The 26363-nt window shown below is 46.6% G+C and overlaps 1 protein-coding gene across 7 annotated transcripts in view; it reads left to right on the top strand.

The window, feature by feature from the left end:
- The window catches only part of ITSN1 (intersectin 1), a 108581-nt gene that overhangs the window by 41457 nt on the left and 40761 nt on the right, over positions 1 to 26363 (top strand). For all 7 annotated transcript variants that reach the window (XR_005627735.1, XM_039711879.1, XM_039711877.1 and 4 more), the window contains 11 exons: positions 161 to 224; positions 2314 to 2451; positions 3278 to 3393; positions 5946 to 6208; positions 8511 to 8660; positions 9473 to 9613; positions 14356 to 14443; positions 14584 to 14723; positions 21427 to 21551; positions 22547 to 22773; positions 23618 to 23739. Coding sequence is in view for 6 of the 7 variants with exons in the window: in XM_039711879.1 (XP_039567813.1) it covers positions 161 to 224; positions 2314 to 2451; positions 3278 to 3393; positions 5946 to 6208; positions 8511 to 8660; positions 9473 to 9613; positions 14356 to 14443; positions 14584 to 14723; positions 21427 to 21551; positions 22547 to 22773; positions 23618 to 23739 (1574 nt within the window). In the remaining variant the exon portion in view is untranslated. The remainder of the gene's footprint in view (positions 1 to 160; positions 225 to 2313; positions 2452 to 3277; positions 3394 to 5945; positions 6209 to 8510; positions 8661 to 9472; positions 9614 to 14355; positions 14444 to 14583; positions 14724 to 21426; positions 21552 to 22546; positions 22774 to 23617; positions 23740 to 26363) is intronic.

The raw sequence follows: 26363 nt of genomic DNA, 5'->3' as shown, positions 1-26363 counted from the left end.
GGTGGCACTGGGTGGCATTTGGGGTCCCTCCCAACCCCACCCAGTCTGGGATTCTGTGATTGTTGTGCAGAAGTGAAGTATTATTTTTGGTTATTTGGGGAGCCAAGTTGCTATTGGTCAGATCCCTTACTTATTTTGTTAATATTTATTTCCCTTTTAGGTCCCCAAGCAAGAACGATTCTCATGCAGTCAAGTTTACCCCAGGCTCAGCTGGCTACAATATGGTAAAAGAAATGTTTCCATTTCCATCAAAACACAAACTCTTCTGAAAGCTCTACAGTGAGCTTGTGGGGTTTTCTCCATTTTCAGTCTCACTGATAAATCACAGGTTTTTTGTTGCTCTTTGTCCTGTGTAACTTCAGAAACAAAACCTGCACTTCCATGCCTTTGCTGACATTATTCCACAAGAGCACCAGGAGCATCTTTTGTGTTCCAAAACATTTTTTTGTGTGATGTTTTGGAAGTTGTGGTTTGGTGCTGGGTTTTTAGGCAGAGCAGATGTTCAGCATCCTGTGCCTTCCACATCCCCTGACAGAGCACCAGGGAAGCATTTACCTTGGCACAGGTGGTAGAACAGGAAGCTCAACCCAAGCCACACTTTGTGGGTTTTCTTTCTGCCTTTTCCATGGGTCTGGCAGGGCTGATTTCCCAGGGACTGCACTTACAGACCTGCACAGTAATGGATTTTTTAAAGCATTTGTCTCAGCTTCCCTTTTGCCTTCCAGCTTGTTGTTTGCTGAACTTTATTATGTTTTTATTGCCCCATGGGAAGTTGTTCCTAATTAACTTCTGTCCTTTAGGCGTGTTTGCTTGAGAAGCATTGGAGCTGGCCCAGGGGCTCAGTGTGAGGATGGCAGTGGTGCAGTCACTCTGACAAGGCCATTCAGCTGCACTTGTTCTCTTTGCAAGGCACTGGGAGTTGTGTTATAAATTAAAAACCACTCTTTCCTTCTCTGTTTCCTAACAAAGGGATAAAAACAAACCAGCCCAGTCCCCCAGGAGATGCTTAACCAAGAAATGCTCTCCTTTTGCCAGCCTTGGAGTGCTTGTGTGGGCAGGCAGCTGTCACCAGCTCACTGCAGGAGCTGCAAACAGGACTCACTCAGCTGGGGACACTGACAGCTGCCAATGCACTGACATAGGAGGGGATATTCCAGCTCTTGTTGGTCCTTTCCTGGCCCTGCCCTGGGGTGAGGTTTGTCAGCCCGTGCTGGGCTGGAATGCCTGGCTCAGACACTCAGAGGCTCAGCCTCAGGCTGTCCTGGGAGTTCTGTCATTTCTGGGCATGGTGCATTCCCAGTCTCCTGGTTTGTGCTCCAGCCTGAGGAGTTCAGTGTCCCAGGTGTGGATGGAGTGAGGCTGGGATTGTCTCCCAAATTTAAGTCCCATTGGCAAAGTCCTTCTGAGAATTTATCCCTTGCTTCCCTTGGATTTTCCCAGTATCATGGGAGATTTCCCTGCATGATTAGAGTGCAGCATGCTGGAGAAACAAATCCTGAGCTGGAGGCACCCCCAGGGATCCCCCAGTGCCAGTCCTGTGCTGCCCAGAGCCCCCAAGCCCAGCCTGGGCACCCCTGGCAGCGCTGGCCAAAGGCTCCTGGAGCTCTGGCAGCCTCGGGGCCGTGCCCATTCCCTGGGCAGTGCCAGCAGCCTCTGGGGAGAACATTTCCCTAAAATCCAACTTAACTCTGCCCTTGCCCAGCTCCAGCTGCTCCCTGGGTGCTGTCCCTGGCTGTTAATTTTGTCCAACACCAGTTTAACAGGGGTAAAAGCATTCTGTGCCTCTGTTGGAGCCCTGCTTTGGGGCTATCCAGAGACATTACTCTGTAATTTTTAGTATGTGCATAATGCCAGGGTGGGTTGGTGCTTGTCAGGACTAGAACATCAATGGCTTTGATTTCACTGCCAGTGGGTGCCCTGGAATGTGAGATAGGAGCCTAAAAGGAGGAAGGAGACCAATCCTAAAAGTTCTGCCAAACACCTGAGCTGGTTCTTTTGGGTGCTCACGAGGTGTTCAAGAGAACTCCACTGGTTCAGGTTCCTTCTCTGGCACAAGCTCCTGGCAGCACTCAGAGCAGGTGAAGGAGAAGCCATGGCTGCAAGGCTGGATTTCAGACAGACAGCCACGAGAAAAGGGGGAAATATAGAAGCATTTAGGGTTTGTTTTTAATTTGTTTTGAAAATGCAGAGTAGTGTGGAATAAATAGTGGAAAAATTGAATTAATTTGGAACAGTGTGTGTTGAAACAATGCCTTTGAACAATGTTTTTTAATATTTAATAATTTTGTTGCTCTGTCCCTTCCCTTCAACAAGGAATCTCTCTGACATTGATCAAGATGGGAAGCTGACAGCTGAGGAGTTTATCCTGGCTATGCACCTCATTGATGTAGCCATGTCTGGTCAGCCACTGCCACCTGCCCTGCCCCCAGAGTACATCCCACCCTCATTCAGGTAACTGCTCATCCCCTGGGAGCCTCATCCTGAGGTCTGTATGTCATTTGGGATGGCTCTGGGAGTGCCAAGTACAGCAACTGAGCAGTGCCCTCTCCCCTTTTGCCCTGTGAGAACAGGGTTTGGGTGGGTGTTTATGCTGGCACACCTTCCAGACCTGCTCAGTCTGCCCAGAGAAACCAAGATTTAAGTTCAGGCTTGTACTCCTGTAGAGCAGTCAGAATGTATTGGAATTCCAGGATGGATTTGCACTGCACCACATCCAGAGCTCCTTTGGTACAGCTGGGTTTGGGAACAGTGGGGTCACTCATCACTTCTCTTGCTCTATTTCACTTCTTTGTGGAGAAATGGATGGGAAGAACTAACAGCAGTTAAAATAAGTGTTTTTATACTGGGTGCTTTGCGTATCCTCCTAAAGATTCCCAATTTTTGTGTATTCTACCTGAGATCTTCCTTTTAGCTTGATTATAGTGAGCTCTTCTTCTGTCTGTGCTGTTTTTGCTGTAGTTTAAGTCAGCATTTCCCCACACTCAGATTGGTTAGGGAGAAATCTCCCCCCAGGTGAGAGATCTTGGGGACAGGGTTGAAGCCATCTGGAAGCAGAGTTTGGGACTGGGGTTCTCAGCTCACCAGTGAACTGCTGGGATCCTGGAAAATCCTGTTCTGAGGCAATGCCTGAGTGAGACCCTCTGGGCAGCACTGAATGGACATTGAGTACCATGAAATATTACATCATTGCATTTGATTTGATCCCATCATTTAATCATAAATAATTTGGGTGGGCCTGGGCTCTGTTAAACACCCACAATTCCTGTTTCCTTGGCAGAAGAGTCCGCTCTGGCAGTGGGGTTTCTGCTGCCAGTTCAGTGTCTGTAGACCAAAGGTTACCTGAGGAACCAGCATTGGAGGAAGAACAGCAGCAACTGGAAAAGAAATTACCAGGTGAGCAAGGGAAAGCAGGGATATTTGGTGTGCTGTTCCCAGAGGGGTTTTCCCATCTGGTCACAGCCTGGGAGGTTACACAGCCTGAATGAGAAATCTCCTTCTAGAACAGTTTGGGACAGGTCAAGGCAAAACCAAGACATTGCTGGGTCCAGCTCATTCCTGTGCCTGATCCTTTGGGTTGGTGGCACTGGAGATGGGCAGAGCCCTCAGGCTCCTCATCTCCTGCACTCCCCACATGGGCACCCCTGGCACAGGATTGCAAGGAAGAATTCCTGCTGCCTTCATCCTCTGGCTTAGGTGGAGCAAAGCTTGAACTGAGGTGCTCTGTGAAAAATCCAAGTATTCCCACAGAGAGCTCTTTCCTTGGAGTCTGTGTAACAGTGTGAGGCTTAAAACAGATTTCAGCAGTTCCAGGAAAAGATCTGAAGGAAGAGGGAACTGGCAGCTGGACAGGGGCACAAACTGGAAAGGACAAGAATTGAGCTGGTTCAGCAGGTGTTGGGCTGATGTGTCCAGCTGGAAAGGCAAAGTGGGCTCTCCCTGGCCTTGCATCCCAAAAATGTCCACACAAGGGAGAGAAACCTGCACTTTGGGCTGTGGGAATGGCACACAGAGGGTGTGAAAAGGAGCACAGGGTGAAGGCAAAGAACCATTTGGATGGAGGTGCTGAGGAGTGAGGAGAAGGAAGGACAGTCCCTGGGACTGCAGAGGAATGTCAGGGATGCTGTGCTGGAAGTGGGGCTGTTCTTTTAGGACAGTAGATGAGGAGGATGTGGATCTGCAGGAATCCAGGCATCCTGGGCTCAGCTGCTCAAGAACCTAAACCATTTCTTTTCCTGACACTAATGGGTAATCTAATGAGAATAGCAACTTGAAGTAAGTTCTGGTCATTTGCATAATGGCTTTTTGATGATGTCAGCAGCTGAATTCTTTGCACTAATGGAAGTGTTGGCTGTTGGACTGCTGCTATTATCCCATGTACAGAGGAATTCCAGATCCATGTCCTCATGGAGGATCAGCTGGAGAATGGTTTGCCAAATTACTCCCCTTGCTGAGCTTTGTGGAGAAACCTGGAGGCCTGAGGAATGGGAATTCCTGCCTTGGTTTGCTGAGGATGTGGCTTTGAGGGAATCAGCAACATCAGTCTTTCATTGTTGTATTTCACCAAAGTACCTAGTTTTATTTGCAAGGCCATCCTCTGAAACTTGTTTCTAGCTCCACTTCTCTCTCAGCAATGTCTGTCCTATTCCAGGGCATTTCTGAATCTGCATTTCTTGTCTCGAGGCTTGCACAGTGCACTAATGGAAGTGTTGGCTGTTGGACTGCTGCTATTATCCCATGTACAGAGGAATTCCAAATCCATGTCCTCATGGAGGATCAGCTGGAGAATGGTTTGCCTAAATTACTCCCCTTGCTGAGCTTTGTGGAGAAACCTGGAGGCCTGAGGAATGGGAATTCCTGCCTTGGTTTGCTGAGGATGTGGCTTTGAGGGAATCAGCAACATCAGTCTTTCATTGTTGTATTTCACCAAAGTACCTAGTTTTATTTGCAAGGCCATCCTCTGAAACTTGTTTCTAGCTCCACTTCTCTCTCAGCAATGTCTGTCCTATTCCAGGGCATTTCTGAATCTGCATTTCTTGTCTCAAGGCTTGCCCAGAGATGCCCACTGTTTGAGCCTTCTGTCAGGCCCTGAGAGCTCTCCACAAATCCATTTCCCACACCAAACCCCAGGCTGGCCCGTGGAGCCATTATCCCTAGTGGGGAGGAGCAGGGTCATCCCTGCTGGAAGGTGCATTCCCTTTGCTGGGGATCCTTTGGATTTCTGTCTTTCTTTGTTCCTAAGTTGCCGGGGTCGGCTGTCACTTGTCTCTGCCCCAGCACGGGAAAAGGTGGTTCTGGGCAGGCCGTGCTTTGAAGAAGGAGTCTGGACTCTTGCTTTTGGTCTTCAGTTGAGTTTATTTTTCCTTATCTACAAAGTTTTTCTGTCTGTCCAGCCGAGGTCTGATCAGCAGACAGCCAAGGGCACTCTCTCCCGCCCACGCGGCAGTTGTCTCTTTTATAGTGAAAACTACGTATAAGATATTTACCTTTAATTTCCAATACTTTTCATCCTTGTTAAGAAGTGCACCTTCACCATGAACCAATCCACACGTGCCAACATCATCCTGAACATGGATGCCAAGGAGAAGAAAGAAGAAGGACAGGGCACGCCCAAATCCCTCCATCTTAGAACCCCTGACCCCCATGTACAGGATTCCAAACCCCCTGTACAACATACAAAACCCCCCTGTACAGTGCTCCAAAATTATTCCCTTCATCCTGTGATTGCTACTTAAACTTTTGTGGCCTGTAGTTCTTCATATAAGGTTGGCAATTTGCTCCATGAATTAAGATCGAATTTCCAGGTGTCTTTGGCTTCCTGCCAGGGTCTCCGAGCCCCTGCCAGGGCTTTGAGACATCTAGGGCATCCAGAGAGAGGCTCTGGGTTGCGACACTAAGTCAGTGGCAGAGTTTAACTGTCCCTTTTGCCCCTCCTTTCCATCACAAAGTGACGTTCGAGGACAAGAAGCGGGAGAACTTCGAGCGGGGCAACCTGGAGCTGGAGAAGCGCAGGCAGGCACTGCTGGAGCAGCAGCGCAAGGAGCAGGAGAGGCTGGCCCAGCTGGAGAGGGCCGAGCAGGAGAGGAAGGAGCGCGAGCGGCAGGAGCAGGAGCGCAAGAGGCAGCTGGAGCTGGAGAAGCAGCTGGAGAAACAGCGGGAGCTGGAGCGGCAGCGCGAGGAGGAGAGGAGGAAGGAGATCGAGAGGAGAGAGGTGAGCCAGGGTTTCATGAGGTTCTGTTTTGTCGGGCCAGGGTTTTATGAGCCTTCAAAAGGGAACCTAACACACCCAAAGATCACTTGGCTGTTACCTTTAGAGGCAAATAATGAGCAGGATGGCTTCTGCTGCAGCGTTAGAAACAAAAAGGTTTAATAAAAGGTCTTGTTTAGGCTGAGACTCCTTGTGTGAGGACACGAGGCTTGACTCCATTTTCATCAGAAGGCTGATTTATTATGTTATATATTATATTAAAATGCTACATTAAAACTATACTAAAAGAACAGAGAGGAGAAGATCAGAAGGCTACCAAGACAATAGAATAGGAATAGAATGCATAACAAAATCCTGTGCCTGCTCACAGCCTTGGCACAGGTGGCTGTGACTGGTCACTAATTGAAAACAATCCACATGACCAATGGAAGATGCACCTGTTGCACTTCACAGCAGCAGATAGTTATTGTTTACATTTCTCTCCTGAGGCTCTCAGCTCCTCAGGACAGGAAAAATCCCAGCAGAGGATTTTTCACTAAAATATCATGGCTACAAAAAGGCAAAATAAGAAACAGAAAATCCGAGCCAGGTACAGAGGTCTGCCCCTGGTAGAAACACCTTCACAAAAGCAGTTTAGTTCTTTTGTCTTGCTCTTTTTCTACCTTATGGCCCAGGCGGGACTTTTTGGCTTCTATCCAATTAGGTGACCCCAAGGTTTTAGTGAAGTCTCTGGGGTCCTATAAGGTGGCTTTTTACCTGACCGTTGGGAGAAACTTCTGGGCTTCTTTCCTTTTTTGGGGGAAAAAGGTTAGCTTTGCCACTCTGTCATTAGGGGCACTCTCCTACACTCCTACACCAGGGAGCACGGGGAGGGGCTGGGTCCTGCAGGGGCTGGGCTTCTTTTTGCTGCCAAGGTCGGGGTTAAATGTGGGACAGTGTTTCTTATTAGGGCTCAGATGTTTGTCAGTTCTTGTCTCTGTCACAGTCTCACAAACCCTGAGCTCTGCAGCACTTCACTCCAACAAACTGAAAATGGAGCCCTGTCTCTCTCTACAAGGACTTTTAAGGCCTGTGAAAAATAATAATTATAAACAGTCCAATTAAGAAATGACACCTCAATTATTTTCACTTTTGACCCAATAACCAACCACCCATGCCCACAATGGGGACTTTTTTATCCAATGACACAAAACCACCCAAACCCATGGAGAAGAAGTGAAGAAGGAGCAGCCTCCACCCTAAATCCTCCATCTTGCTTTATATATATCACTACATTCTAAAACCTTAAGCTCCTTAAGTTTCCCACCCTGTGATATCACACACTTCTATCCAAACTGCACACCCACAATCCCAGCTCTGTCATTCCATTTGGGAAGCTCCTACAGGGCCTCAGGTCAGTGCAGAGTTCTCCTGGGATCAGAGCCTGGCAGCACAGAGAGTCTGGAATTCTCAGTATCCAGGGTTCCAACAGTGCCCCAGCTTGGGAGCATCCAGGTGAGTGCTGGGCACTTGGTGTGTTGCTGCCAGGTTGGGGAGCAAACTTTTAAAGCAGGAACTAAAATTATTGGGATGTTAAAGGCAAGAAAGGGGCAGTTTTTGCTTTATTTGTCCCGTGAAATTAATGGATGAGACACTGACATCTGGGACAACATGCTCCTGACCTCTCACTTCTTTAAAAATAATATTTATTATTACTGTTATATTATTATTTTTGATGTTAAAAGGTGCGTGAATGATCTGGCATTCATGATTTTGCAGGGCTGAGTTCATTTCAGAGTCCCAGAATGGTTTGGGTTGGAAGGGACCTTAAAGATCCTCCAGTTCCAACCTTCTGCCATGGGCAGTGATAACATCCACCAGGGCAGGTAGCACCATCCAACCTGGCCTTTAATTTGTTAAAGGAAAAACACTCTGGGTAACCCCAAAAATCTCCTTTTTTCTCCCATTGCCAAACCTTGATAGGTTCAGCACAGAAACACAAAGCTACAGAGGGTCTAATGTTGGAGATTGGAATATGTCTTGGAGAGTTCTCCCAGTCCTGGTATTAAACAACCTGTTAAATCAGCAAACTGGATCTTGGAAAACAGAGGGGTTTTCTGTTCAGTCGCCTCTGTGATGCCTCAGGTTTTAGGTTTTATATTATGCTCTGGCTCAGCCTCTCAGGGCATCCCCTGCTGTGCAGGGAAGCAGCCCCTGAGCAATCTGTGTGTGCAGAGCCCAGAGCAGCCCCCATTTGTACCAACATTCTAACTGAATATCAGAACAGGATCATCCCAAATTACAGCTGTTGCTTTTGAACCTGCAGGCTGCCAAACGGGAGCTGGAGAGGCAGAGGCAGCTGGAGTGGGAGCGCAACCGGCGGCAGGAGCTGCTGAACCAGAGGAACAAGGAGCAGGAGGACATCGTGGTGCTCAAGGCCAAGAAGAAAACCCTGGAGTTTGAGCTGGAAGCTCTCGTGAGTGCTGGTGGTGGTGGTGGTGGAGCAGCTCAAGGACACAAGTGTTGCCATGTTTCTCTTCACAGAGAAAAGCAAGGCACAATTCTTCCCGAGAATGTTTCTGGGTTTCACATTCTCTGAACCTCAGAGAGAGGAAAAATAATTCTTGTCGTTTGCTGTGCCTGTGTTTGTGCAAAAGTAAAATGCAATATGGAGATTGTTTACCCAGAATGATGGTGCATTGTTCCCTTGGCCTATCAGGGCCAAGTGTGTGTGTGTCAGGATTGTCAGCTGATAGTCACAAAATGTTGTGCAGTTGAGTGCTTAGCAGATTCATTTTAGATGTAGTGTAAAATAGTGTTATATAATATAAAATAATGTAATATAATAAAGTAATTAACCTTCTGATAAGATGGAGTCAGATTCTCTCCCCTCATCAGGGCTGCCCTGCACATTCAATGCACAAGCACAGAGTGGTGGTGACTGTGCCTTGGCTCTGGTTGTTTTCTGTTTTCTAGAATTTCCACCACTGATATTTCCCTTAGTGTCACTTGAGGTGTTTTTATCCCAATTGTGATCCCAGAAAATGTCACTACTTAGGAGAAAAGGCCACGTTTTGTCTGGGGAGAACCTTAAAGGTTTTTCTTGAAAAAAATATTTTTTTCAAATATCCTGTAAATTTTCCTATATCATCTGTGGAGGACAGGCTAAAGATGTAAATGAGTTTTAAAAAAAGGAGTTTTTAAAAGAAGTTCTTAGACCCAGACTTGCACAACTGAACATTTTGGTTTAAAAATTTATTAAATAGATGTTTTTCTTTTCTTTTAAAGAATGATAAAAGAAACCAGTTGGAGGGGAAGCTTCAGGATATCAGGTGTCGGCTGTCGACCCAAAGACAAGAAATTGAAAGTACAAATAAATCCAGAGAACTCAGAATTGCAGAAATCACCCATTTGCAGCAGCAGCTACAGGTGAGAAAATGTTCTCTATCTTTATTCTTAGCCTTGAATTTTGACCTCCTCAAAAACATCAATACCCTGAGCAAACTTGGAATGAGCTGTTCCTCACACTTCAAGATAATTTGTCATTCCTGTAATTAATGTCCCTCAGAGGTGCCTGGGAACTCCTTCCTGCACCTGAAGTGTGTCTGGGATTGTCCCTTCATCCTGCTGGGCTCCTGCTGTGGGAGCAGGAAATTATTTGGCTGCAGAAATTTTTGGGGGAAGCAGAAAACAATTGTCCCTTGGAAATTGTGTTTGTGCTGGGGGAAAGAACTGACTGCAGTGAAGTGGCCCGTTGATTTTTTTTTTTTTATTATAAAAATTAATGAACTTTGGAAATGGAAGCTCCCAGTGCAAGCAGGGAGTTGTTGGTCCAAGCCTGGCATTTGCCTTTCTTACTGATGTAAAATTCTGTCACATGAGAGCTGCAGCTCAGGAGGTGTCTGCCTTTATGAAAGAGTATTCACTGTGGTTTGTAAGGGTTTTTCAGTATTTGATTCAGGAATTTTTCTCTTTATTAAGTACTTCATAGGGCTTGAAATTAATTCTTGGCTGGTCGTGGGGGCTCTCAGTATGTTTGTAGCACTAAAAATAATCTCACACTTATGGAGCTGAGGTGTAAAACCTGCCTTAAAACCTAATCCTGCTATTTTATTATAAAAATTAGTGATTAAGTTAAAAAGTAATTAGTTGTTAAGTTAAAAATAAAAATAATTTAAATATAATTTCTTATTTACATAACTTTTCCTTAAAAAAACTTATAAAGATAAATACAAAACTATTTTCTAACTTATTAATAAAAATACTATAAAACTCACAACTTATAAAACTACAATGTAAGTAAAAAATAATAAACATCTAAGTCCAAACACAAAATACCATCTCAAACACTTTCAATCCCAATCCTAACAAAAACAAACAAACAAGAAACCCACCAACATTTAGTGGTGCCCTGTGTGAGAATTGAGCTCATGACCTTCAGATTATGAGACTTGTTTTGAGGGTGTGTGCTTCTTATAAAAATTGAAATAAATTTAATTAATTTAATATTATAATATTATTACATATTACAATAATACTTTGTAAATAATTTTTATTGTAGCAATGATAATGAAATAATCCCATCCCAGCTTCACTCCTGCTCTCCCTGGCAGTTCTTCTGTTGGGTTTTGGTTTGAGGGGGTTTGGCAGCAGTAGCTGTGGCTGTGTGGTGATGCCTGCTCTCATTGATCTCCACCACTGATATTTCCCTTAGTGTCACTTGAGGTGTTTTTATCCCAATTGTGATCCCAGAAAATGTCACTGCTTAGGAGAAAAGGCCACATTTTGTCTGGGGAGAACCTTAAGGCTTTTTCCTGAAAAAAAACAAATTTTTCAGATATCCTGTAAATTTTCCTATGTCATCTGTAGAGGACAGACTGAAGATGTAAATGAGTTTTAAAAAAGGAGATTTTCATCCTCTCAACTCTCCAAAGAGTTATAAAGTCAATATTGTCATTATCTTTGTAGGGTGATGTATCTTCATTTGGAAGCAGTTTAGTTTAATACATCTGACACTTGCTGTGGGAAGATGAGTTAATTCAGAGGAGCAATTATTCTTCAGCCTGTTAATTACTCCCAAGATGCAGTTTCATTAAACGTGTGGAAGAAGTGGTGATGAGGATGAGTGCCAGTTCTCTGGCCCTGTGCTGCTTGCAGGGGTGCTCAGCAGGGTCCTGCTCTCCAGACCCTGGGCTGTGCTGGGAACACCTCTGTGCTGGCTGGGGCTTGCTCAGTGCAATTATTTACCTCCTTGCTGAGCACCTTGGCTCCCAGGTGATTTAAAGACAATTTTCCCTTGTCCCAGGGGCAGGAGCTGGGTTTTGATTTCCCCTCCATGTGGGACATTGCTCAACTCTTGGCCATTTTTTGATGCACGAATTTCCAGAGCTTGTGATGCTGTTAATTTCTTTCATCTGTTTCTTCAGTATGAGGCAGGGATGTGGAATCCATGTGGTGGGTGTTCTTGGCTAGATGCTTATTCCATGCTTGTCTGGGCTTTCAGGAAACAGGGCTTGGCCTTCAGGATGCCTTGGCATTCTCTGTCCTTACACACTCCCCAAACTATTCGGTGCATTGAGTAATCTGGGATGTTTGGAAGTGTTCTGGCCTTTACAAACAAAGCAGCTGATGTTGTGATCACATTCCACCCTCAAATGCTGTCCTGTGGTGCTTTTTGTACTTGGAGAAGGAGATTTTCTGTTTAGTGTTGATGAACATTCTGCTGCTTGGTTGATCTGCAGCCTTCTCAGAGCCACAGGAGCACAGAGGGGTTGGGTTTGGGGGGGACCTTAAAGCTCATCCACCCTGCCATGGGCAGGGAACCTCCCACCACAGCAAGGCTATAGCTTGTGTATATTGGTATTTCCCATTTCTTCCAGGCTGACAATAGTCCCAGGATGGCAGTCAAGGAATGTCCTGAGCTGGAGGGACCCCAGGGACCCCCGAGTGCCACCCCTGCCCTGCCCAGAGCCCCCAAGCCCAGCCTGGGCACCCCTGGCAGCGCTGGCCAAAGGCTCCTGGAGCTCTGGCAGCCTCGGGGCCGTGCCCATTCCCTGGGCAGTGCCAGCACCTCTGGGGAAGAGCCTTTCCCTGCCCTGCAGCCTGGCCTGGCCCAGCCCCAGGCGCTCCCTGGTGCTGTCCCTGTCCCAGAGCAGAGCTGGAGCTGTCCCTGTGCTGCCCTCGGGAGGAGCTGCAGCCCCGGGGAGCTCTGCCCTCAGGCTGCTCCAGGCTGGGCTGGCCAAGGCACCTCGGGGCCCCTCCAGGCCCTTCCCCACCCCCGTGTCCCTCCCCTGGACCCTTTCCAGCAGCTTCTGATCTTTTAGAGACACCCAGAATGTCCCCAGCACTGCAGGTGAGGCTGCCCCAGGGCAAGACAGGATTAGGGTGCCCAGTTTTGGGATGTCCCTGAGGGGCTGGGAGGGCTCTGTTGCTGTGTCAGGCTCTGCAGCTGTGAGGGACACGTGCAGCTCCTCATAATCTAATCTGTAATTTGTCTGAATTCTGCTGCTTTGCTGCTTGTGAATTCCTAAAGTCCTTGGCTGTGCTGTGTGCTGTCTCAGGGTATTTTCTGGAACATCAGGAGCTCACAGGAGGCTGCAGTTGTTGCATAATGCTCAGAGCTGAGCTGGGCACTGCAGAGCCCCAGCAGGGCTGGGCAGGAGGAAAGTGGGGCAGCCCAAAGCCATGGCAGTGCACTCAACCCTGGCTTTAACCATAATTAAAACTTTCTGTGGAATTGTGGGATCAGAGAATGACTTGTGTTGGGATGGACCCCAAATCCCACCCAGTGCCACCCCTGTGGTACATTCCACTGTCCCAGGCTGCTCCAGCCCCAGTGTCCAACCTGGCCTTGGGCACTGCCAGGGATGGGGAGTCCACAACACCCCTGGGGCTCACTCTGGTGTTCAGGGATCAGGGGACATTTATTCTTAGCATTGAGTGATGCCACTGCAATCCTCCATGACAAATTGAAACTGTCAGCTGCTTGATTCCTCAAAAGCCTGCAGTTCCTGAGAACTGCTCAGAGAAGTTCCAGGGTTTGTAGGAAAGATGGGATGTTGAAAGGTGGGATGTTGATGAGAACTGCTCAGAGAAGTTCCAGGGTTTGTGGGAAAGATGGGATGTTGATACTCAGGTGCTGTTCCACCTTGTGCTGCTGAAGGTGTTTTGACAACTTGAGCTGGGAGGTGCAGGCTTCAGAAAAGTGTGTGAGGTGGCATTTCATGCTCTGGAAGGGGCCAGGGTTCCACATGAAATACATTTATAGGGTCCTCCAAAGGGAGAGTGCCTTCTGCAGGGACCCCTGTAGCACAGCAGTTCACAACCTTCCAGCCACGTGCTGAGTTTGAGATCAGAATCCTCTGCCAAGAGCTCAGGGAGGAGAGGTCAAGGACTCAGGGGCTGTCATCCCACAGGGCTTGTGTTTCATGGCTTTTGGCCAGAATATATTCCTTTAAAAGGAAAGTCTTTATTTTCTCTTCCTGTAATTGTTTGTCTTTCTATTCCTGACCTAAGTTATTAATCATTAACACTGTTGTTAATATTATTAATTAACTATTAGTGGAGGGGGCAGCCAGGGCAGGCTCAGCTGGGCCAGCAGCAGGAATTTGCCCATGGAAAGGGTGCTCAGGCCTTGGCAGGGGCTGCCCAGGGAGCTTGGCAGTGCCCATCCCTGCAGGTGTCCCCTGCAGGTGGCACTGAGTGCCCTGGGCTGGGGACAAGGTGCCCATGGGGCACAGCTGGCACTGCCTGGGCTGGCAGGGCTTTGCCAGCCCTAGGGATCCTGGGATTCTGTGTTTTATTTATTAAAATCAGAATTAAACATTTGTAAGTGCTTGTTTGAACATTTCCTCAAATTTAGCCTTGTCTCCCTGCCCTCAGTTCTGGGTAATTCCAAGCCAGGTTCAATATTCAGTTAGAATCAGATCAATTCCATGCATCCACTCTCCTGGACTGGCAGAGATGTCCTGGACTGGCAGAGAATGTCTGGGATCTGTGGGAATACCACACAAACAGGGCTTGGATAAGATCAGTGGCACAGGGGAGGGAAGCAAGCAATAACACAGCGTTCACTGAGCAATAAGCCAAGCAGAAATGAAGAGGAGAGGTGTGGTGGCTGCAGTTATCCCTCACTCACCTTTGCTTCTGTTCTTGTTTTCCCTGTGCTCCAGGAGTCCCAGCAGATGCTGGGCAGGCTGATTCCAGAGAAGCAGCTGCTCAATGATCAGCTCAAGCAGGTCCAGCAGAACAGTTTGCACAGTGAGTAGATTTTGGGGCAGGACACGTTCCTCACTGTAGTGTCCCCTGGAATTGCTCTTTGTGTGTTGAAGATGTTGGTTTCTGTGACCTAAACTGTTCCACAGAAGAAAATACTGACTTGACAATGTGTTCCAAACCAGGGGATTCCCTCCTCACCATCAAAAGAGCCTTGGAAGCCAAGGAACTGGCACGGCAGCAGCTCCGGGACCAGCTGGATGAGGTGGAGAAAGAAACCAGATCTAAACTGCAGGAAATTGATATTTTCAATAATCAGCTGAAGGTAACCCAGGGCTCCTTAAGCCTTCCTGAATGTTCAGTTAATTCTTTTCTAACCTGATTATGGGGGGGGAAAAATGAACTGAAATGATTAAGAATGTCAGTTTGGGGAGCATTCTCAATCTGTCTGTTGAGGATTTGATTTAATTTTTATTTTATTGAAGAAAATGCTGCTCAGCTTTCAAACTCAGGGTTTGACTCAATTTAATCTGCAGAGTCTCTTCAGGAGGAGATTTGAGCCCTGATTCCGAGTCTGTGATTGCAAAAATGAAATTACCAATTTCTGTGCTTTTCATCCATGAAGGGCAGGACAAGGTCAGCAAATCTGCTGGAATCAGGAGTTCAAATTGAAATCTTGAATAAAAGAGACTTGATTTTCTGCTGCCACCCAGAATTGTTATCTGCTGTCTGTGTGCTCCTGCTTGTCCCTGAGTGCAGCTGCCTGTGGTTTGTGGTTTCATGCTTTACTGCTCAGTCTTTGTTAAAACTGTGATTTTTTTTTTTGTGTATTTATGCATTGGCCATGTCAGGGTTCTGGAGAGAGAAGTTGGAAATCAATCTGTAGTTACAAACTTTTTAAAAGCATTCATTTTTTCATAAAATATCCCAGTGTTCAGGCACTTTATCTGCTAATTCCACTGGTGGGTTCTCCTGAAAGCTGACCAAAAATGCTCAATTTCCTGCAAGGTGGCACAAATTGTGCTGCAAGTGTTCAGCAGGAAAATCACTGTGACAGAGACATTAATGGAGTTATGAAAGTTGATCAACTGGGATTAAATCAAACAATTTAGGATGGAAGGTGGGGTTGAAATTAAGCAACAAATAGCTTGGTTCAATTGGAGTTATTAATAATTATAGGAAAAATTAAAAGTGAGCCCCTGTTTTAAGGTTCATTTGAAGATGACTCTCCCAGTCTGAGACAGGGAGGATGGAAGGGGAGAATCTCTGCAGAGGCAGACAGAGCAAACAAAATGGGCACAATTTATATTTAAAAGAAAATAGAATAGTCTAATCTTTGGTTAATTAGTCTTTGAGATTTAAACCTCACTTAGTTTTTCTTCATATGTGATTTTTGGATACATCTTATCATCTTGTGCTTCTTGGGTATTTTTTTTTGATGGAGTCCTTTAAAAGTGATAAATTGGACCAAAGGATATTAATTCTTAAATTAGTGCCTGTGTTTGGTTTGAATTTATATTTAAAAGAAAATAGAATAGTCTAATCCTCGCTTAATTAGTCCTTGAGGTTTAAACCTCACTTCGTTTTTCTTTATATGTGATTTTTTGATACATCTTACCATGTTGTGCTTCTTGGGTATTAATTTTTTAATGGAGTCCTTTAAAAGTGATAAACTGGACCAAAGGATATTAATTCTAAAATTAGTGCCCGTGTTTGGTTTGTTTATAAATTACCTAAACATAAATGGGAAAGGGGTGAACAGTCTTGGTATTGTGACACCAGCAAAAAAACCCACCCAAAATCAACAAACAGTCACCCAAAAGTCCATCTTTTAAATATTGAAGGATTGCACTTCCCAGGTAACAAGCTGATGGTAATTAAAAATGGAAGTTTCCCATTAAGCACAGATTTATCAGCATGTTCCAGGAATCCAGGAATGCCTTGACTAAAGGAAAATGATTTTGCAGTTTAACAAGAACATTTATTTCAATCAATTGACAAGGAGTTGTGGAGACATTTCTTTGGGAAGAGCAGAAAGTTTCTGGCCTGAGGAGATTGTGGGACTCAATGCCAGGAGGAGCAGATCAGGAGCAGCTCCCTGAGGGGATTTCTGCCTGGCTGAGCTGAGGAGGAGCAGTGACAGAATCCCAAAATTGTCAGGGTGGGAAGGGACCTTCAGGGTCACCCAGTGCCACCCCAGCAGCACCCCTGAGCTGTGTCCCCAGGGGCCACATCCACACACCTGCAGGGGACACTGCAGGGATGGGCACTGCCAAGCTCCCTGGGCAGCCCCTGCCAAGGCCTGAGCACCCTTTCCATGGGCAAATTCCTGCTGCTGGCCCAGCTGAGCCTGCCCTGGCCCAGCCTGAGGCCGTTCCCTCTGCTCCTGTCCCTGTTCCCTGGCAGCAGAGCCCGACCCCCCCGGCTGTGCCCTCCTGCCAGGGACTTGTGCAGAGCCACAAGGGCCCCTGAGCCTCCTTTGCTCCAGCCTCAGCCCCTTCCCAGCTCCTCAGCAATTCTCCAGCCCCTTCCCAGCTCCTCAGCAATTCTCCAGCCCCTTCCCAGCTCCGTTCCCTGCCCTGGACACGCTCCAGCCCCAGCTGTACTATGGAAACTGAGCAGTAATTCAGAGACTTCTCCCTTTTGTAGTTTCTCAAGATGAGCAAGGCATATTTTGGGGGGCCTGGAGGATTTTATAACTGAATTTAAACCATAAAAAGGCACATGGATTTTTGTGGGCTCAGCATGGAAGGGGTAGAGAAACCACTCAGAAGCTGCTGAGTGCAGCAATGATTCCATGGCTGTTGTTCTTCATGGAACCATGGAATATCCTGAGCTGAAGGGACCCCCAGGGATCACCCAGTGCCACCCCAGACCCCCCAAATCCCAGCCTGGACACCCCTGGCAGCGCTGGCCAAAGGCTCCTGGAGCTCTGGCAGCCTCGGGGCTGTGCCCATTCCCTGGGCAGCCTGGGCAGTGCCAGCACCCTGGAATTTTGTGCCCAGGGCCAGTGAAGGCTTTCCTGGAGTCCTGGATTTACTGGGATTTGTGTGAGGTGGGAGTTCTCCCCCCACAGAGAACACACTTAGCTGATCACATCACTCCAAGCCAGGTCCTTATGAACTCCCATAATTCTCACATACAGTTACCTAAAATAATCAAAAATCTGTGACAACTTTTAGGAGCCGCCACTGGAAAAGTGACTGATATTGACAGTAGGTAGAAATTGGCTTGTAAATAATGCTAAATTAATGATTTCCCTGAAGAGCAGAAGAACTTATGGAGTTGTCATTCCTGGGTGTGTGCTGTGGTGCCATCTGTGTGATTATCCATTATCCAGGCAGCTGGATAATGCTCACAGTGAAATGGGAAATTTTTCAAATTGTGTCTCAACAATTCCACCACATCTGAGCTCCAAATATGATAAAGGTTTCTTGTAAATTAAGGGATAATAGGTCAAGATGGGAAAGATGCAAATCTTCCTTTTAAAATGCATTTTTATCAAACAAATAAATTACAAACTCTGGATTTAATCAAGGTAATTTCATTTACCAGGCAACTTTTCCAAACCACAGCAGTTTACAGGATACTCTGGATTTGTCTCCATGTTTTTATGTTCTGTAATAAGTCAATACTTCATACAAGTGTTAAATTACATCATCTTTGCTGTGTGTCTTAATATCATAGGAGTGAATAGGGAGATAAATACTTTTTCTGCTGAATATTTTTGTCACCTCTCCAAAACAACTGATTTCAAATCCTTCTGATGAGTCCTTTGGAGTGGGAAGTACTCACAGAATTTGGTGCATTTCCACCAACAGCTTTCAGGCTTGCAAAATGTCATTAATATTTCAAATCAGGTCATTAGAATTGTAGTATTGGAGATCTTGAGGTAGAACCAGTTGGTTTCAGGAGGTTGCTGGTGCTTGTTTGGCTGCTCAGGTATCCTTTCAAATGGGATTTGGGGCATTTTATGATACAAGATAAACATCTGGTGGATTAGGCTGAATTTGGCTCTAAAGTGACTGAGATTGTTTGAAAGTTTGGCCACTTCTTTGTGTCTTACTGTTGAAGGAGTGAAACTTCTGTGCTCTTTAATAATCTCAGCCTAGAGATTTGATAATTGATACTGATGCAGGTATCAATGAAATGGAGCTGGTCACTTGTTTCTGTTAGGATCATGGGATGGGCTGGGTTGGAAGGACCTTAAATCCATCCCATCCCAGCCCTGCCATGCCAGGGACACCTTCCACTGTGCCAGGCTGCTCCAGCCAGGGATGCAGGGGCAGCCCCAGCTGCTCTGGGCACCCTGTGCCAGCCCTGCCCACCCTCAGGATAAAGAATCCCCCCCTAGTGTCCCTGGATCTAAACTGACCCTCCAAGCTCCAAGGCCCTAATGCCCATCCTAGAACATGGAAGAATCCAGAATTTCTTGCTGCTGCTCCTGCCCAAAAGCACACAAGGACTGAGTTGGTGTTTGTGAAGTGCTTGTGCTGAGAATCCTTTGCCAGTGCCTGGCCAAAGCAGTGGGCTGAGCTGTCCCAGTGCTGTCCGTGTGTCCCGTGGCTGTCAGTGTGTCAGTGTCAGCAGGGCACTCCTGCTCCCAACCCTCTTTACATCTCAGCATTTCTTTCTTCCAGTCAGTGGCAGTGGAAGAGGCAATGCTGCAGTGCCTGGCTCTCCTCCTGGGCTGCATCCAGCACTTACACTCCTTCCCAAAGGTCTCCGTGGCCTGCTCAGGCAGGACCCAGCTCCCTCTGAGTGAGGAGCCTCCTCCAGTTATGTGCTTCACTTTCCCTAAGCAGATGAGTGTGCAGTGTTTGCTGAGGGGTGCCAGCACCAAACCAAAACCACACAGAAGAGTTTAGCATTAGATTTTTATCTGATCCTTATGCCTGTGTGAGGAGTGTGCCTTGAATTGCAACTTGGGCACAGTGCTAGTGAGTTATTTTTGTCTTTTGCTTATCTGGAACTTCAGGAGTTTAAGTCAATTGCCAGTTTTGGTCATGATTTTCAGATTTTTTTAAAAGCAAACACTTGGATGGGAAGTATCCCTACACATCACTGTCATCTGTGATTCCTGGGAGGAGAGGGGTGGCAGCTCCCTTCCTTTGCCCAAAAAACCCCCAGGATGGGGTGAAGGGAGGAATTGCCTGCCAAGGCCAGAGCAGAGGCTTTGGGAGCTGGGGAATGGGGCAGGAAAAGGTTGCTCTGGAAAAGCTTCAGGGAGCACAGAACTTCAGGGTCTTTTCCACTGGCATCAAATGCTCTGCTTGTCTCAGGGGGAGAAGATCTGATGGAAACCTTGGATTTTAATCCCTGAACATCCCAAGTTTTGCTGTCAAAAAGGCATAGTCTGGGCCAAAAAAACTCCACTTCCACCATGAAGATTTTTGTAGCAACTGACTGGGCTGTATACAGTGAATATTGAAATGCTGTTATTCCTAGCCAATAATATGAATGTGGCTGTTGTAACACCTCAAATCCTCCTTGTTGGTCTGTTTGGATTTAAATGCCAGGGTAACAATTGCTCTGCTTTTTAGGCAAGGCATTCCTTGTCCAGGAATGAGCAAAGCCTTGGGGGGAATGTCCAGCTGGGAGCTGTGTCTGTGCAGGATGGGTGTAGAGTGTGCTGAGCATCCAGCTGGAAGTGTCCTGGCTGCTGAGGTGTTAGCAGAATTTTCTTCAGCTGGTTTCCAGCAGAGCTGTGGGAGATGCTGGCTCTTCCTCCCCCATCCTCCCACTTGGCAAAGCAGTGTTGCATGAGATGCCCAGCACATCTTTGTTTCCTCCTGGCTGACCCAAAAGGGATGTGCATGGGATTTTTTCGTCTCCAAAAATGCTCCATCCAGTGCCAGCACTGTAAATAGGTTTGGTTTTCTTAACACACAGTCCTGTCACAGAAAAATCCTTTCACAAAACACTGACCCAGCTGGGAGGGAATAGTGTGTTAAATGTCTGTGGAAAACTTAAATTATTCTTAAAATGTCTCTAATTCCAACTTCTCTGGGAACTGATTGTCTCTTTAATGATGCTGAGCTCAGTTTTCACTGAATTTAAAACTGAGGAGCAGTAATGAAATAAAACTGAGAGCTGAGCCACAAGGATCAGCTTCCCTTTTGAAGCTTGCACCCCTGTATCCAGTGGGTTTGAATCACTTCCATTTCTTTTTTTGTTTCTTATGCAATTTTCTCATTTGGGTCAGTGCATGAGGAATTAAAACTTCCTGTGGACTGTAGATTGTGAACTTCTGAAAAACCATCCAAATACTTCCAGGATTAACTGTTTCAGTTTTACCTGTACCATATTTTCACGATAAGATATCAATTTTTGAAGTGAACTATTTTCAGTGAAAATCCTCAGTGGTCATAGGTAAATTTTCCCTTTTTCTACTGTAATCCTGAGGAGTTCAGATGCAAAATTCCAGGTCGTGCAAAGAAATTCCAGATAAAGGTTGGATTTGTGTTAATAGGTATTAATGCAGAGAACAAATCTTGAGGAAAATATTATGGTATTATTATTTATATTCTAATTTTTTCAGGCAATTGAAGAAAAGCTGACTTATATATGAATGAATACTCTGTACCATGACTCATCCCAAAGACATTCCTTAAGGATTTCAGTCTCCTGTGTATAAATCAGCATTAACTGGCAAATGAAACTGATTAAGAGTTGCTGTTGTGAGAGCTGAGAGGGCAGATTTGTGTCTGGAATTCAATAAATGGATTCCATAAACCAACAAACAAAATAAAACAGATGTGACTGTTCAGATTAAGTTTTGTCCATTTTTCACAGTCCCATTTAAAAGTTTTCTGGTTTCCTAACCCTTTAATGGATAAAAATAGGAAAACAGTAGGTGGTTTATAGACCCTAGGAATAAACCTGAAATATCTGCATCTGGCAGGAGTGTGACTTTGAGAGGTCCCCAACCACTGCCAGGTGTTGTCCCCTCACAGGGAAATCTTTGGAGCCATCAGTTCTCATTCACAGAGTGGATTTTTACACCTATTTGCCTTTTTTTAATCCAGGAGCTGAGAGAAATCCATAACAAACAGCAGCTCCAGAAACAGAAGAGCCTGGAAGCTGAGAAGTTGAAACAGAAGGAACAGGAAAGGAAGACAGTGGAACTGGAAAAGCAGAAAGAAGCTCAGAGGTAACAAACTGCTTTAGTGGAGCCCTAAATGTAACACCTCCCCTGGCATCTCCTGGGCAACATTCCTGTCTGCCCAAAACTTCCAGGGATGCAGATGAGGTTTGTGTCCTCTAGTGCCACCCTCTAAGGCTTGGCAAGTGGATTGGTTGGACAGCAACAGGAATTTGCCCATGGAAAGGGTGCTCAGGCCTTGGCAGGGGCTGCCCAGGGAGCTTGGCAGTGCCCATCCCTGCAGGTGTCCCCTGCAGGTGGCACTGAGTGCTCTGGGCTGGGGACAAGGTGGCCATGGGGCACAGCTGGCACTGCCTGGGCTGGCAGGGCTGTGCCAGCCCCAGGGATTTGGGATTCCATGAATTAGGTTTTTTCCTCCCACTGTTTTTGATCAGGAATTCACCTTGTCCTTGGTGTGTTCTTTGCAGCACACCAAGTGTGTGAGGAGCAGCTGCTTCTCAGGTGTTTGCCTCTAATTCTGAAGGAATTCCAGGGGTGGAATAGGCCATGGAACAGATTGGAGCACACTGGCCATCCTTCAGATCTTCAGAGCTGTCTTTACTGGGGCAAATTGTTTCCAGCAGAGAATATTTATTCATTTCTTGGTGTCTTATCCTCTGGTGGAGGGGAAGGACTTGCTAACTCTGGCCTTTGGGAATGGGAAATATTCCAAATAATTCTCTAGAGTGTAAAACTTGCAAATACTTCTCCTCCTTGCCCCTCAGCATGAGGATAAGGATTGCCACGTGTTCTGATTCCTGCTTTTCTCTTTCTGATTTGCCTGTTTGGAGTCCTGGCTTGGGTTGGATCTTCAAGGTCCCTTCCCACCTGAACCATCCCCTGAGTTTGTGATTTCTGGAATCATTCCCGGTGTGAGGAGGTGCTGGGAGATGCAAAATAAAGTTAGGGCATGGACAAGCTCTACAGAGGACTCTTGCTGGAGATGACCCAAAAGCTTTGGTGGCTTTGGTCTGAGTGGCTCTGTTGTCCCCATTGTCCCGCAGGCGGATCCAGGACCGGGACAAACCACGCCTGGAGCGGGGACAGCCAGAGGAGGAGCCACAGTGGCAAAAAAAAATCCAGGAAGATGACAAGCAGAAAAGGGAAGAACTACCCAAGAAGAAGGAAAGTGAGGATAAGGGGAAACAGGAGATGCAGGAGAAGCTGAGTAAACTCTTCCAGCCCCACCAGGAGCCCAGCAAGCCTGGCCAGGCTCCATGGTCCAACGCAGGTAGGGTCCAGCAGCAGGGAGTGCTCTGGCACAGTTCTCTTCTCTTCTCTTCTCTTCTCTTCTCTTCTCTTCTCTTCTCTTCTCTTCTCTTCTCTTCTCTTCTCTTCTCTTCTCTTCTCTTCTCTTCTCCTCCTCTCCTCGATGCAAGACAACAAAACTATTTCTGTAGGTTTTTTTTGGTGTGGGATACATGCCTTGGGATTTGTCAGAGTGGGAACAATTTCCTTTTCCTTTCCTGCCTTCCTTTGTTCACTGGAGCAATGACCTGAAATCTAAGATTTAATGCCCCTTTTCTGCTCGCCACATTCACTTTCAGCTGAGAGCTTTTTCTGTGCATTGTATCCTGATTTTTGCCTGTAGTGAGAATTCTGCTTCCCTCTTAAGTGCCTTGGATACACACGAGAACTGTTTGGGAATGTAAAAGTGGTTTAAATATTTGTCCAAAGGATTGCATCACTTTGATAACCAAATTCTGCCCAGAGGAGCTGTGGATTTCCAGTTCCTGGCAGTGCCCAAGGCCAGGCTGGACACTGGGGCTGGAGCAGCCTGGCACAGGGGAAGGTGTCCCTGCCATGGCAGGGTGGCACTGGATGGGCTTTCAGGTCCCTCCCAGCCCAGGCCATTCTGTTTATCTGAGATTTTCCCTGTTTAGAGAAGAAAAGAATAAGCAAATTGTATTTCAATAATCAATTTTTCTATTTCCCTTGTGTAAAAAGGGGATAGGGTTGTTCTGCAGACTGCAGGTTTGGTGACTCTTGTCTCCATTTCCACCCCATTTTCCATGAAGTTAAAAATCAGGTGGTTTGATTTCTTCTCTCTGTATCTGTGTGTTTCCTTTGCTCAGAGAAAGCTCCTCTAACCATTTCTGCTCAGGAGGATGTAAAAATAGTGTATTATAGAGCTCTGTATCCTTTTGAATCCAGAAGCCACGACGAGATCACCATCCAGCCTGGAGACATCGTCATGGTAAGCAGGGCTTGGGATCTTCCTTGGGAAAAGCCTCCAGCTTCTGCCATGGCTGCCTTACATTTTATATGGCAAGAAATGAAATTTCAATCCCAAAATCTGCTTGCAGGTGTGTTGGTAGAGAATAATTTCCAGTTTTTCAGGGATGTGGTCACTGGGTTGTGTCAAACTCTGAAGCAAGGCTTGCTTTTGTCTCTCTAAGTTTTAATTCCTGGTTAATGGCTGCAGGGATTAAGTGGATATTAATACTAATTAATCATTAGTATGTTCTTAACGTGCAGAATGAAAATTCCTAAGGGAATTCTTAAATATTGTTCCCTGGAGGAAATGTATTCCCAACAATGTTCTACCCAACAAAATTGATTTCAAGAGCTTTTGCATTTTAGCTCAGTTTAGTAACAGTGGATTTTGCAAAAATACACTTTGTAAAGTCCTCTAAATTGTAATTATCATTATTAAAAAAAAACTGGTTTGGGAAATTGAACCTTTTGGGGTTGGCTTTTTAATTATTGGGTGTTTGTGACCTTGGAATGGGCTTCTGGAAAATCCAAAGTGAATCCTGGCTCGGTGTCACTGCTGAGGACTGAGGGAGGATACACAGGTTGGAAAGCTGGAGAGGGGCCTTTGGAGGCTGCTGGGAAATGCTGGGATGCCTTGTTTTCCTGGAAAATAGGGAATGGCCTGGATTTACAGGTCATTCTGTGGGCAAGAGTGGTCCCTGTTAGGCAGACTTGCTGGGAAAATAACAATTATCCCAAAAAAAGAATAATTTTGCACATTTTTAAATAGATATTTGCAGAGAAAATAACATTTTTCCTCCAAAGATGTGGTTCTAGGCAGTTCTGCACATATTTATCCCTGTTCTTGCAGGGAAAATAACATTTTCCCTTAAATGTGTGATTCTAAGGAGTGCTGGAATCATTTTTGAAAAGAGATTTGCAGGGAAATAACATTTTTCCCAAAATACACAATTCTGAAGAGCACTGAAATAATTTTAAAAGAGAGATTTGCAGGGAAATAACATTTTTCCCAAAATACACAATTCTGAAGAGCACTGAAATAATTTTAAAAGACAGATTTACAGGGAAATAAAATTTTCCCCCAAAGTATGTGATTCTAAGGAGCACCACACATATTTTAGAGACTTTGAGACCATCTCAGTCTTGTTATCTGTTTTTATGGACTCGGTGTTAACCCCTTCATTCCCAGCAGGGCACCTCCTCTCTGTTGCCTTTATTGAAGTTTTTTTTCCAGAATGCCAGCAGGTTCCTGGGGGCTCTGCTGCCCTGCAGGAAGGGTTAAAGGGCAGCTGCTGTGGGCAGTGCTGCACCCATGCCTTGCTTTCCATCCCTGCTTCCCCTGAGGTGAGAAGGGAGTGGGTGAGTGCTGCCAGCAGCTCCTCAGGGCTCCACTGACCCCCCAGAGCTGCTTCCCCTGCACTTCCTCGGGTTGGAGCCCACCAGGGGTCCAATTAACACAGCCCAGCTCGTTACCAAAAGCACTTCAGACACCCTGGGCCAGGGTTTGCTGTTGGTGCTGCCTTTGGCTCCTCCTGTGTTTGTCCTGTGCTTCCAGAGGTGCCCGTGCTGCCTTGCCTTGGATACAGCAATTTGCAAGCTCAGGCTGCCTGGTGGCATCAGTGGGGCTGCAGTGGAGCTGAGCTCCAGCTGGGAGCTTCCTGTGCCCCCAAATCCCTGCTCCTTGGATAACTCAACACAAGTGGAGCTCTCCCACACTGCAGCTCAAATCCTGACCCGTTTTGGAGCTGTGGTCCTGGCAGGCAGCGGGCAGGAGGTGCCAGCAGAGCCCAGGGCTGGGCTGGGATTCCTGGGTTGGGATCCTGGACTGGGATTCCTCTGTTGAGATTCCTGGGGAATTCCTGGGTTGGAATTCCTGAGTTGGGATTCCTGGGTTGGGATTCCTGAGCTGGAATTCCTGAGCTAAGATCCTGGGCTGGGATTCCTGTGTTGAGATTCCTGGGCTAGGATTCCTGGGTTGGAATTCCTGGGTTGGAATTCCTGTGTTGGGATTCCTGGGCTGGGATTCCTGGTCTGGGATTCCTGGGCTGGGATTCCTGGGCTGGAATTCCTGTGTTGGAATTCCTGTGTTGGGATTCCTGGGCTAGGATTCCTGGGCTGGAATTTCTGGGTTGGAATCCTGGGCTAGGATCCATGGTTGGGATCCTGGACTAGAATTCCTGGGTTGGGATTCCTGGGCTGGGATTCCTGGGGAATTCCTGAGCTGGGATCCCTGGGTTGGAATTCCTGAGCTGAGATTCCTGGGCTGGAATTCCTGAGCTGAGATCCTGGACTGTAATTCCTGGGCTGGGATTCCTGGGGAATTCCTGAGCTGAGATCCTGGGCTGTAATTCCTGGGCTGGGATCCCTGGGCTGGGATTCCTGGGCTAGAATTCCTGAGTTGGAATCCTGGGCTGGAATTCCTGGGCTGGGATTCCTGGGTTGGAATCCTGGGCTGGAATTCCTGTGTTGGGATTCCTGGGGAATTCCTGAGCTGGAATTCCTGGGTTAGAATCCTGGGCTGGGATTCTTGGGCTGGAATTCCTGGGTTGGGATTTCTAGGGTGGAATACCTGGGCTGGAATTCCTGGGTTGGAATTCCTGGGTT

Source organism: Passer montanus, unplaced genomic scaffold, assembly GCF_014805655.1.
Source record: "Passer montanus isolate IOZ18808 unplaced genomic scaffold, ASM1480565v1 scaffold251, whole genome shotgun sequence".
In the NCBI taxonomy this organism is placed as follows: Eukaryota; Metazoa; Chordata; class Aves; order Passeriformes; family Passeridae; genus Passer; species Passer montanus.
The sequence above is the reverse complement of the archived record's forward strand: the minus strand, read 5'-3'. Positions and strand labels throughout refer to the sequence as shown.